We start from the raw sequence: 13,441 nt of genomic DNA, 5'->3' as shown, positions 1-13,441 counted from the left end.
GTTGTGCCTACTAACGACCGGTTTTGACCTATTGGTTAGGAATCCATCGGTTAAATTTAAAGCAAGTTGGCTTTTTTTTAACCGATGGTTAAATAACCTATGGGGCCCACACACGATCGGTTTTGACCGATGAAAACGGTCCATCAGACCGTTGTCCTCTGGTTAACCCATCGTGTGTACGAGGCCTAAGAATCTCAGTAAACAGTATTTTCAATTTATAACCAAAAGATGTTTGTCAAGTTAACTTTAAATGTCAAATGTTTTTTGCAATTTCAGTTCAACAGAAAATAAATCTAGAAACTTGCTGTCTTCTAGTACGCTGAAAAGATGGAGAACATGACATCATTTAAAGAATTCCATATCTTGGCACTTCCAAATAAATCGGATAAGAATGCATTTTCTGTTTTCTTTTTCTCAATATACTCCATTGGTTTAGTACTAAACCTAATATTAATTATTGTGATCTATACAGATGTCCACCTTCATACACCAATGTACCTATTTCTCTGTCAGTTGTCCTTTGTTGACATTTGTTATACAACCACTACAATTCCGAAACTCTTGCACATATTACTTTCTGGAAAAAACACAGTGTCCTTTACACAATGCTTTTCCCAGATGTTCTTTTACTTTTGGGGTGCCTGCGTTGAAGTTAATCTTCTCCTAGCCATGGCCTATGACCGTTACATTGCTATATGTAAGCCTTTACATTACTCTGAGATTTTGAATAAAAGACAATGCCTCCTACTCATAGTGGCCATATGGGCAATTGCCTTTTTTAACACACTATTCGTAACTATTTCGGCATCGTATACGCCCTTGTGTTACGCTACCCTTATCAAACAATTCTATTGTGACTTTAAGGCCATCGTCAAATTAGCTTGCCCTGGCAGCTTGTTCCTGTTTGTTATATTTATGGAAATGGTCCTCTTTGGATTTTGCCCGTTTGCCTGCAGTTTAGCATCTTACGTCAAGGTTTTCAGTGTCATCTTGGCCATGAAATCTAAGGAGGGAAGAGGAAAGGCTTTCTCCACTTGCACATCTCATGTCATGGTCCTCAGTATTTTCTATGGTACATCTATCCTTGTGTACATGATTCCTTCATCGGCCAACTTAGAAGTTTTGGAAAGGTTATGTACTATTTTCTATACAGCTGTGACTCCTATGTTAAACCCTCTGCTGTACAGTTTACGGAACAAAGACGTAAAGAGAGCTGTGATGGGATTAATAAATAAATGTATGTGGTAGTTTCTTCAACCCCCCGAAAAAAGCTTACACTCGCTCACTTGTCATGCATATGGTAAATGAGGCGAAGATGTGTGTCCCAGGTAAAATGGCGCTCCCCAGAACCGCCGTCTGTTGCAGACTGGTTTAGATGCATACAAAAAAACGCGGAAATGGAGGAACTGGTACATCAAGCAAAAGGCACCCCCTCAAAATTGAGCAAACATTGCTGGTTACACTTTATGACTTCGACGCATGCGTGGAAGCATTTTAAAGGCAGGCCGCCCACGTCGCCGCGTCACGTCACCGGCGACACCGCGGACACGCCCCGCGTATTGTTTACGCGCGGACCTCTGTTCGATGGTGTGTACAGCCATCGAACAGAAGTCCCCGGGCAGACATGTCCGATGAAAACGGTCCGCGGACCGGTTTCATCGGACATGTCTGCTTGTGAGTACTCGGCCTAACTCTTTATCCCAACGTCTCAGGTCCCCACACCAGAATATAGATGCAAGACCCACTATAAAAACTACCACAGATCATACCCCCTGTTTATATCTAAAAGAACAAAAAAACACTGGGCTAGATTCAGGTACATTTGCGCTTTTTTTACAGGGGCGCAGGGCAACGTTTTTGCCCTGCGCCCACGCACATTTTCTGCGCTACCCGCGATTCACGGAGCAGTAGCTCCGTAAATTGCGCGGGCGCTCCGGCAAAATGCCCGGCGTAAGCGTGCGCAATTTAAATGATCCCGTAGGGAATCATTTAAATTAGGCGCGTTCCCGCGCCGATCGTAGAGCGCATGCTCCGTCGGGAAACTTTCCCGAAGTACATTGCGGCAAATGACGTTGCAAGGACGTCATTTGCTTCAAAGTGAACTTGAATGGCGTCCATTCACGATTCACTTACGCAAACTGCGTAAAGTTCAAATTTCGGGACGCAGGAACGACGGGTATACGTAACATTGGCTGCCCCTGCTAATAGCAGGGGCAGCCTTACGCGAAAACCGCCCTACGCAAACGACGTAAACTGCGTACGCAGGGCTCGCGTAACGTTGTGAATCGGCGTTAGTATGCAATTTGCATACTATACGCTGAGCACAACGGGAACGCCACCTAGCGGCCATCGCAAGAATGCAGCCTAAGATATGCGGGCATAAGAGCCTTATGCCACGCATATCTTAGGCTGCAGTCGGCGTAACGAGGTTCCTGAATCAGGAGCATTCGTTACGCCGGCGCAAGTAAGCAATTGCGCTGCGTAACTATGGTTACGCAGGCGCAATTGCTCTCTGAATCCGGGCCACTGAATCTTATTTGACCATTTGCCTATTCCATAGTGATTTACGTTATGTAATTTCGATTGTATTGTATTCTATTTTGAACGGATTGGTTCCATCCGTATAGGTTTAGCACAGCGGCTGCGTCCGCGTGTGTGCTCTTTCATATCTTCAATAAAAACTTTATAAAAAAAAAAATGTATGTGATAGTTTGTGTAGAAATAAACTTTTTGACTCTTGCTTTTGATTAGTAACATTATAAAGAATATTTCACACAGACATGAAAACTTAATTGACTTCTAATAAAGATATAACAATACAAAGATAACAAAAAAAAAAATTCAACCTAGCTTATGCTAGGGAAACCAGTTCACCTTCTTCCCGGGAATAGTGCCTGGTCTTAAAGAGTGTGAGTGTGTTAGAGCTAAAAAAAAAAAATGGACTCTGATATAAGGTGGTCTCTGGTCACCAGAACCTCCCCTTACATCAGAGTTCCCCCTTAGATCATGATCTGCAGCGTTCCCCTTTACATGAGAGTTCCCTTTTACTGTAAGGGGGGAACCCAGTGCTGGCGGGGTTATAGTGATCTGACCTTCATGTCAATGGAGAAATATGTTTTTTGACTTTTGTTTAACTTAAACACATTGGGCCAGATTCACAGCTGAAATACGCCGGCGTATCTACTGATACGCCGGCGTATTTTCAAATTTGCCGCGTCGTATTTTTAGTTTGAATCCTCAAACCAAGATACGACGGCTTCTGGCTTCGATCCGACAGGCGTACGGCTTCGTACGCCTTCGGATCGTAGGTGTAATACTTCGGCGCCCGCTGGGTGGAGTTTGCGTCGTTTTCCGCATCGGGTATGCTAATTAGCTGTTTACGGCGATCCACGAAGTTACGCGCGGCCGTCGCATTCTCTTACGTCGTCGCTAGTCGGCTTTTCCCGGCGTAAAGTTACAGCTGATATTTCTTGGCTTAAATTTAGACTTGTCATGTTAAAGTATGGCCGTCGTTCCCGCGTCGAATTTTAAATAATTTTTTTTCGTAAGTCGTCCGTGAATAGGAAAGGACGTAACGCACGTCGCCGTTCAAAAAATTACGTCGGTTCGACGTCATTTCGCGCAAAGCACGGCGGGAAATTTCAAAACGGAGCATGCGCAGTACGTTCGGCGCGGGAACGCGCCTAATTTAAATGATACACGCCCCATTTGAATTAGGCGGGCTTGCGCCGGACGGATTTACGCTACGCCGCCGCAAGTTTACAGGCAAGTGCTTTGTGAATCAAGCACTTGCCCGTAAAACTTGCGGCGGTGTAACGTAAATGCGATACGTTACGTCGCCGCAATTCTATGTGAATCTGGCCCATTGCTAATAGCACTAGCTATGTGTTTATAGTTCAAATATTTATACTTGCACTGTTTTGCACTGAAAACAGTATTTGTAGGTACTTTTTTGCAGCGTCAGTAAAAAATTGGTGCCGTTCGTAAATTATGGCATCCTTGCCAGTAAATTTCACTTCAGGGGATTGGCAACACTGCCGGCAAACAGCAGTGGGGTGGGTGCCACTCAGGGGGGTGGGTGGTTGTTTGCCACCCCCCCCCAAAAAAACACCGGCCGTCACTTAGCTCTAGTCTACTCTAGTAGATATTCTTCTCAACAATGTGAAAGAAGTCCATTGTTGGTAGAAAAAGCAGTGTTTGATCAAACAAAGCAGGCTGTTCCCTCTGCTGTTTCTTTAGCTGATCCACTGTGCTTTGGGAGTCCTTTCTCATTTAATAATTTTTCAATTGTAAAAAAAAGATTAAATGAAACCCAACCCAAACTATTCTTAACTTCAAGAACGAGTTGCAATTAAAAATACCAGTAACTGTTTTAACCCTGTTGTAACCAGAGGGAATTTGTGCCTAAATGCTCAGCCCACCATTATCATTTTGAAAGGTAAGCATGCAAAATATTGATTAGAGCAGAAGATCAATACATTTTTAAATAACAAAAATATTAAAGAGAATAAAGAAATTCCCACTCAGTACAGTATATTTTCTGATGTACTTCCATTTGAAATGGTAAAGTAAGGTCATTCTATTTCCCAGAGGCCATTTTTTTTATATCTAAATTATCATCTCTATGGGGTTTGAATATTATAAATGATCATTCTTATGTGTTAGGTTAGCATAAACTGTGTTTACCTATGCTGCTACTTAACACCCCACTGATAGCTGCCGTCATGGTAAGTCATCTATGCTGTCACAATACAGCACGTCGGACTGTGTATATAAATGAAAGAAACAACATTGGGGGCCGGATTCAGATACCTGAGCGTATCTATCCGGCCGGCGTAACGTATCTTAGATACGTTACGCCGCCGTAAATTTGGGCGCAAGTTCCGTATTCAGAAAGAACTTGCGCCCTAAGTTACGGCGGTGTAACGTATGTGGGCCGGCGTAAGCCCGCCTAATTCAAATGGGGATGTTGTGGGCGTGTTTTATTTAAATTTAAGATGACCCCGCGTATTTTAATTTTTTTGTGAACGGCGCATGCGCCGTTCGTGAAAAAAAATCCCAGTGCGCATGCTCGAAATTACGGCGCAAGTCATCATTGCTTTAGACGTGAACGTAACTTACGTCCAGCCCTATTCGCGAACGACTTACGCAAAGGACGTTAACATTTCAAAACTCGTCGCGGGAATGACGTCCATACTTAACATTAGCTACGCCTCATATAGCAGGGGTAACTTCTTTACGCCGGAAAAAGCCTAACGTAAACGACATAAAAAAATGCGCCGGCCGGACGTACGTTTCTGAATCGGCGTAAATACCTAATTAGCATATTCCTTATTCCATATTCGCGTAACTATACTGAAGCACCACCTAGCGGCCAGCGTAAATATGCATCCTAAGATACGACGGTGTAAGACACTTACGCCAGTTGGATCTTAGGGAAATCTATGCGTAACTGATTCTATGAATCAGGCGCATAGATACGACGCCGCAACTCAGAGATACGACGGCGTATCCGGAGATATGCCGTCGTATCTCGTTTCTGAATCCAGCCCAAAAATGTTATTGTAAATAAATAGATGTGCGTAAACATTACTAATATTGCTGTAAATCACTGTTAAGAAACGACAGGCAAGTTTTGTTATCATTTTGTTATCATTTTAGGGGTTTTACAGGATACATTGGGGTTAATTTACTAAAACTGGAGAGTGCAAAATCTCGTGCAGCTCTGCATGGTAGCCAATCAGCTTCTAACTTGTTCAATTAAACTTCGACAATTAATGTCATCGTCATTAATATTATTGTTTATTGTTTATTGCTTATTGCTTGTATAGCGTAGAATCACCCGAAGGTATCGAAACGCTTCCAGACCTTAACAATTCACAACAGGACCGAGTGTTACAGGCATAAATTAACATAGTAACAATATAAAATATGTACCACAATTAAAATCAAATAATAAAACAACAATATAACACCATAAAACCAATACAGTACAAAAACCATAGAATATGTTTACGTGGGTTGCTTAAAATTCCTCCATCTGTAGTAGGACCCTCCTATTACTTCGCTATTGAACTGTATTGTAATTGTACTGTCCCTCTTAACCGCTTAACGACTGCCGCATGTACTTATACGTCGGCAAAATGGCACGGACAGGCAGAACGACGTGCCCGCACGTCGCTTGCCTTTCCGTGGGTCGGGGGTCCGATCGGGACCCCCCCCCCCAGTACATGCGGTGGTCGGTAAGCTTTAGGGAGCGATCCGGGATGGGGGCGCGGCTATTCGTTTCTAGCCGCCCCCTCACGATCGCTCCCCGGAGCTGAAGAACGGGGAGAGCCGTATGTAAACACGGCTTCCCCGCGCTTCACTGTGGCGGCTGCATCGATCGTGTGATCCCTTTTATAGGGAGACACGATTGATGACGTCAGTCCTACAGTCACACCCCCCTACAGTTGTAAACACACACTAGGTGAAACATAACCCCTTCAGCGCCACCTGTGGTTAACTCCCAAACTGCAACTGTCATTTTCACAATAAACAATGCAATTTAAATGCATTTTTTGCTGTGAAAATGACAATGGTCCCAAAAATGTGTCAAAATTGTCCGAAGTGTCCGCCATAATGTCGCAGTCACGAAAAAAATCGCTGATCGCCGCCATTAGTAGTAAAAAAAAAAAAAAAAAAATGCAATAAAACTATCCCCTATTTTGTAAACGCTATAAATTTTGCGCAAACCAATCGATAAACGCTTATTGCGATTTTTTTTACCAAAAATAGGTAGAAGAATACGTATCGGCCTAAACTGAGCAAAAAAAAATGTTATATATGTTTTTGGGGGGATATTTATTATAGCAAAAAGTAAAGAATATTGCATTTTTTTCAAAATTGTCGCTTTATTTTTGTTTATAGCGCAAAAAATAAAAACCGCAGAGGTGATCAAATACCACCAAAAGAAAGCTCTATTTGTGGGGAAAAAAATGACGTCAATTTTGTTTGGGAGCCACGTCGCACGGCCGCGCAATTGTCTGTTAAAGCGCCGAATCGCAAAACCTGGCCTGGGCATTTAGCTGCCTAAAGGTCCGGGGCTTAAGTGGTTAATATTGTACAGCGATGCGTAAACTGTTGGCGGTATATGAATCCTGTATAATAATAATACAGTAAAACCTTGGTTTCTCAAACCAAGGTCTTACTGTTTTATTATTATACAGGATTCATAGAACTTGGTTTGAGAGCTTTTTTGCAAGACTTGAAACCGTAAGTATAATGATGTCAGACAGGAATTTTGAAAAAGAATGAAATAGGGAAGTCAAATATTTGTCTTTGTCAGATCAGAAGATCTATTGTACAAAAATACACAGACGTGTGACTTGAAATCATTTAATTATTGTAATTAATACTGATATAAAATGATCATACATTTAATGACTGTGAATTAAACTCGCTGTGTAGAAAGTGTTCTAAATTAGCTGCTTTTTGAGTCCTAATGGGAAATGCTATCATCTTACCAGATAAGCAGACAAATGAGGTTTGTATTGTAATGTGTACACAGTGTGATGAGCATATTGTGCCATATTTTCATTGCTGTATTACATATACCAATGTGGTATTCTTCATCTAATAGCTGTCTGCATTTCACTGCCATCATTTTACTTTTCTAATTATCAACTCCAGAGAAATAAATCCCTGCTGCTACAAGGAGACGGTATTGTTTAAAACAGAAAAAAAATAAAATAAAAATAAATTGTCACTATAAAGCAAAAATTTGCAGTTTGAAGCTAAGATCAGGACATGACCTCAAAATAGCAAGAAAGTTCAAAACTGTTTTTTTAACCTGAAATTGTAGGTGATGCTTGGAACTGTATGAAAAAGTGCTTAACCACTTAAGCCCCGGACCAATATGCTGGCTAAAGACCCAAGGGGTTTTTACAGTTCGGGACTGCTTCGCTTTAACAGACAATTGCGCGGTCGTGCGACGTGGCTCCCAAACAAAATTGGCGTCCTTTTTTCCCCACAAATAGAGCTTTCTTTTGGTGGTATTTGATCACCTCTGCGGTTTTTATTTTTTGCGCTATAAACAAAAATAGAGCGACAATTTAAAAAAAAAATCAATATTTTTTACTTTTTGCTATAATAAATATCCCCCAAAAACATATATAAAAAAAAAAAAATTTCCTCAGTTTAGGCCGATACGTATTCTTCTACCTATTTTTGGTAAAAAAAATCGCAATAATCGTTTATCGGTTGGTTTGCGCAAAATTTATAGCGTTTACAAAATAGGGGATAGTTTTTTTGCATTTTTATTTTTATTTTATTTTTTACTAGAAATGGCGGCGATCAGCGATTTTTTTCGTGACTGCGACATTATGGCGGACCGTTGTCATTTTCACAGCAAAAAATGCATTTAAATTCCATTCTTTATTGTGGGAAAATGACAGTTGCAGTTTGGGAGTTAAACACAAGGGGCGCTGTAACATTTAGGGATCACCTAGTGTGTGTTTACTAATGTAGGGGGGTGTGGCTGTAGGACTGACACCATCGATCGAGTCTCCCTAATAAAAGGGATCACTCGATCGATGCGCCGCCACAGTGAAGCACGGGGAAGCCGTGTTTACACACGGCTCTCCCCGTTCTTCAGCTCCTGGGAGCGATCACGAGGGGGCGGCCAAAAACAAATAGCCGCGCCGTCGTCCCAGATCGCTCCCCGAGCGGACCCGACCTCCGCATGTACCGGGGGGGGTCCCGATCGGACCCCCCACCCACGTCTAGCAGAGGACGTACAGGTACGTGGATGTGCCTGTCCGTGCCATTCTGCCGACGTAAATGTACATGAGGAGGTCGGGAACTGGTTAAAATCCGCCCTTCCTTCTAATAAAGCACTACTCAGCGCACAGGAGTCAGCAATTGGGATAAATGATGACAGGTAAAAAAGACACCTGGATACACAAAAAGCAGACGCTTAAAAAAAGAAATATAATGTATGACAGTAATCGAAAGAAAGTAAATGACTCATAAGTCAAAGCAGTTCAGTTTGTACTGTAGCAGCGCTTGAAAACAGAGTGTAAACTCTGAATAACGTTCTATGTTGACATAGGTATCAAAATAATGGTGCAGATGAACATCAGCAGTGAACAGTGTCTTCCTTAATATGTGCTCCTTATCACCAGGGGGGCCGTGTTTTCACCACGTGGGGGGATATTATCCCCTTATGGGGATGCACTCACCAGACCAAAAATAAAAAACAGCATGGGATATACATCAGCTTCTGTCATCAGTCTTTGCACTTCTCCACCACTCTGCTTATATGTGTCTTGCTTGCAGTGGCGTCATTAGGGTTGGTGTCACCTGGTGCGGTAAAATATGGTGTCACCCCCCCCCCCCCCCCATAAAAATTTTCAAATATTTTTTACCCTACTGTTTGCTCTCTGTTCTCCTTTCTTTCCCTTTTCTCTCTCTCCCTATCCATCTTTCTTGTTCGTTCTATCCCTTCTTCTTTCTCTCCATTTTTCTTTGTCCCCTCCCCCCACCTCTCTTTCTCCAGAACCGGAATTCACATCTCAGGAGCCTATAGGCCAGGGGCGTACCTAGAGCATTTGGCACCCGGGGCGGATCCAATATCTGGCACCCCCCCACGGTAAAATGTAAAAACACCCCACTGTGCCCCCTGCATACCTCTGCATCCTTCAATATCTTTTTGTTACTACTGTGTACCCCCTCTCCACAACTGCACCTCTGGACCCCTTTACATTGCACAGCACCCTGCATCACTAGACCCCTTTACATTGCACAGCATCCTGCACCTCTGGACCCCTTTACATTACACAGCACCCTGCACCTCTGGACCCCTTTACATTGCACAGCACCCTGCATCACTGGACCCCTTTACATTACACAGCCCCCTGCATCACTGGACCCCTTTACATTACACAGCCCCCTGCATCACTGGACCCCTTTACATTACACAGCACCCTGCATCACTGGACCCCTTTACATTACACAGCACCCTGCATCACAGGACCCCTTTACATCTCATAGCCCCCTGCACCTCTGGACCATTTTACATTACACAGCCCCCTGCACCACTGGACCCCTTTACATTACACAGCCCCCTGCATCACTGGACCCCTTTACATTACACAGCCCCCTGCATCACTGGACCCCTTTACATTACACAGCCCCCTGCATCACTGGACCCCTTTACATTACACAGCACCCTGCATCACAGGACCCCTTTACATCTCATAGCCCCCTGCACCTCTGGACCATTTTACATTACACAGCCCCCTGCACCACTGGACCCCTTTACATCACACAGCACCTTGCACCTCTGGACCCCTTTACATTACACAGCACCCTGCATCACTGGACCCCTTTACATTACACAGCACCCTGCACCTCTGGACCCCTTTACATTACACAGCACCCTGCATCACTGCACCCCTTTTACATTACACAGCCGCCTGCACCTCTGCACCCCTTTACATCACATAGCCCCCTGCACCTCTGGACCCTTTTACACTACACAGCCCTCTGCACCCCTTTACATTACACAGCACCCTGCATCACTGCACCCCTTTTACATTACACAGCCACCTGCACCTCTGGATCCCTGCATGTTACACAGACCCCCCTTTAGTGCAGACACCCCCTCAGTGCAGACACCCCCCCCCCTCAGTGCAACCCCCCCTCAGTGCAAACCCCCTCAGTGCAAACACCCCCTTAGTACATCCCCCCCACCCCTTCAGTGAAATCCCCCCAGGTGCAAACACCCCCCTCCCCATTCAGTACCTCAGATCATCGCATGCAGCGCCACGGCACATGGACAGAAGGTCCCCTCGGCCCCTCCCCCTCTGTACACACAAACAGAGAGGAGTGGGCTGTGCCTGTGTGCCGACTGCCGACCACCGCTAACAGCCCGTGGCTGTGAGAGGAGGGGATGGATGATGCTGCGGTGTCACCCCGCAACCCCCCTCCTCTTGTACCGTGGCGCTCGGCACTCCGATTCCGCAGCGCTCATCGCTGCAGTCGCCCCCCCCCCCCCACCACATGTCAGCTAAAAAAATAAATGTTTTTTTTTTTTTTTTAATCGGGATGGTGTCACCCTTCTAGCGGGTGTCACCCGGGGCGGCCCGCACCCCCCTAGCAACGCCTCTGCTTGCTTGTGTACATACAAAGGAATAAGCTTAAATAGTGTATTACCGTTTTAAACGTTTATTTTCAAAAACCCACAGGTCCCCTTTAAAATGTGCGTACCACAATGCAATATACAGTAAGCAGTGGACGACCTAGACACTGTGTACCTGGAGGATCAGGAACAGAGGAGCGCGCCTGAGCGCCAGAACCTGTACCATACATCCGGGAAGGACTAACAGACACAGTACAAATATATGCTTACTGTTCTCTGCACTAATCTGCTCCTGTGGCCCCTGATGAGGGTTTTGAATAAAACCAGAAACGTGCCAGGCTACTTCACTTCGCCCATTGGAGAGTGCTTTTATGTGTTGTTTTGTTTATTGTTCTGTGAAATTTCTGCCTTCATTGGCATACACCATTGGGGCAGATCCACAAAGAGAGTACGCCGGCGTATCTACTCATTTAAATGAAACACGCCCCCTACTCGCCGTATTTGAATTGGGCGCCATTACGCCGCGAGAGATAGACTACGCCGCCGTAACTTACGGCGCAAATTCTTTGTGGATTCGAAGCTTCAAAAAGTAAGTTACGGCGCTGTAGCGTATCTCCCATACGCTACGCCCATGCAATTCTACGAGGATCTGCCCCATTGTCTTTGGTGGTTTTCTGCTGTTCATTTGCACTTTGTTGTTTTTTTGCACTTAGGCACACACAGTGCGTTTGTACTAAGTGCTAACATGCATACCTTGTCCAAATAAAAACCTTTTTTATACTATACTGTGTTTGGCTTATAAAGTCCTATCCAGGGGGTCTACCCTTTTTTGTTATATGTTACCCAGGGATGTGGCCGATATCACAGTTTCTGGTTTGATGAGCACCTCCCCTTATACCTAGAATACCCAGAGGAAACAGATAATGACATACAAACTCCATGCAGATAATGTCCAGGCCAAATTTTTAACCAAGGACCCCATTGCAGCAAGGAAAATGTGCCAACCACTAAGCCTGGCATTCTTCTAAACTTTTAAGACAAAGCAGTGTGGTACTGGAAAAAAAAGAAGCTCACAATCCATACTATTAAACTGTTTGCCACTCGCCAATTTCCTATAGATTTTAGATCTATTGTGGCCAAGCTGATAAAACAGCTTGGCCACATTTTTTTTTTTTATAAAAAGAAATTACAAAAAAGGGGGGTTGCCATCCGGGACCTCTGGGCCCTTTAATAATAATTAAAAAAAAGAAACCTCTGGGCCCTTTAATGAAAAAAAAAAAAAATATATATATATATATATATATATATATATATAAAACATTTATAATAAAAAAAAGGGGGGGTTGCCATCCAGGGCCCTTGGGACCTCTGGGCCCTTTAATAAAAAAATAAATAAATAAACATTTATTTTAAAAAAAAAAAGGGGGTTTGCCACATGGGGCCCTGTGGACCTCTGAGCCCTTTAATAAAAAAAATATATATATATAAAAAAAGAAAAAAAAAGAAATAAAATAATATAATTTTTTTTATATAAAAAGAAGGCCACCTGGGGCCCTCTGGGCCCTTTAATAATAATAATTATATATATATATATATATATATATATATATATGAATATATATATATATATATATATAAAATAAATTAAAAAAAAAAAAATTATAAAAAAAGGGGGGTTGTCATCCGGGGCCCTGGGGATCTGCGGGCCCCCCGTACCCCTAAAAAAATATATATATATATATATTAGAAAAATTTTATAAAAGATAAATTAAAAAAAGGAGGGTTGCCATCCGGGGCCCTGGGGGCCTCCGGACCTCTAAAAAAAAAATTGGCCCTTTAATAAAAAATTAAATAATTTTTTTTTTTTTTATAAAAAAAAAATAAAAAAAAGGGGGTTGCCATCCGGGCCCCTGGGGACCTCCGGACCCCTTACAGGTGTACTGCCTGTACACCCCTGATGGCAGCCCTGCAAGTGGCTATAGGACAGTTTCAGGTACTTTCACTAGTTGTTCTTAAAATACACTTGTAGACGTAAAAGAATGCGACGGCCGCTCGTACGTTCGTGGATCGTCGGAAATAGCTAATTTGCCTACTCAACGCGGAAAACGAAGGGAACGCCACCCAGCGGACGCCGAAGAATTGCATCTTAGATCCGAAGGCGTACTAAGACGTACGCCTGTCGGATCTAACCCAGATGCCGTCGTATCTTGTTTTGAGGATTCAAAACAAAGATACGACACGGGAAATTTGAAAGTACGCCGGCGTATCAGTAGATACGCCGGCGTACTCGCTTTGTGGATCTGCCCCATGGTTAAGAGA

General features: G+C 43.5%; 1 protein-coding gene across 1 annotated transcript; it reads left to right on the top strand.

The window, feature by feature from the left end:
- The first annotated feature begins 323 nt into the window (after positions 1-323).
- LOC120942602 (olfactory receptor 1-like) lies at positions 324-1,290 on the top strand. The gene has a single exon (XM_040355576.1). It carries the CDS (start codon positions 328-330, stop codon positions 1,246-1,248), a length of 921 nt encoding a protein of 306 aa, XP_040211510.1. The 5' UTR covers positions 324-327; the 3' UTR covers positions 1,249-1,290.
- Positions 1,291-13,441: the final 12,151 nt, after the last annotated feature.

This window comes from Rana temporaria, chromosome 6 (assembly GCF_905171775.1).
Source record: "Rana temporaria chromosome 6, aRanTem1.1, whole genome shotgun sequence".
Taxonomy (NCBI): Eukaryota; Metazoa; Chordata; class Amphibia; order Anura; family Ranidae; genus Rana; species Rana temporaria.
Note: the sequence above shows the minus strand (reverse complement) of the source record. Positions and strands in the feature narration are given on the sequence as shown.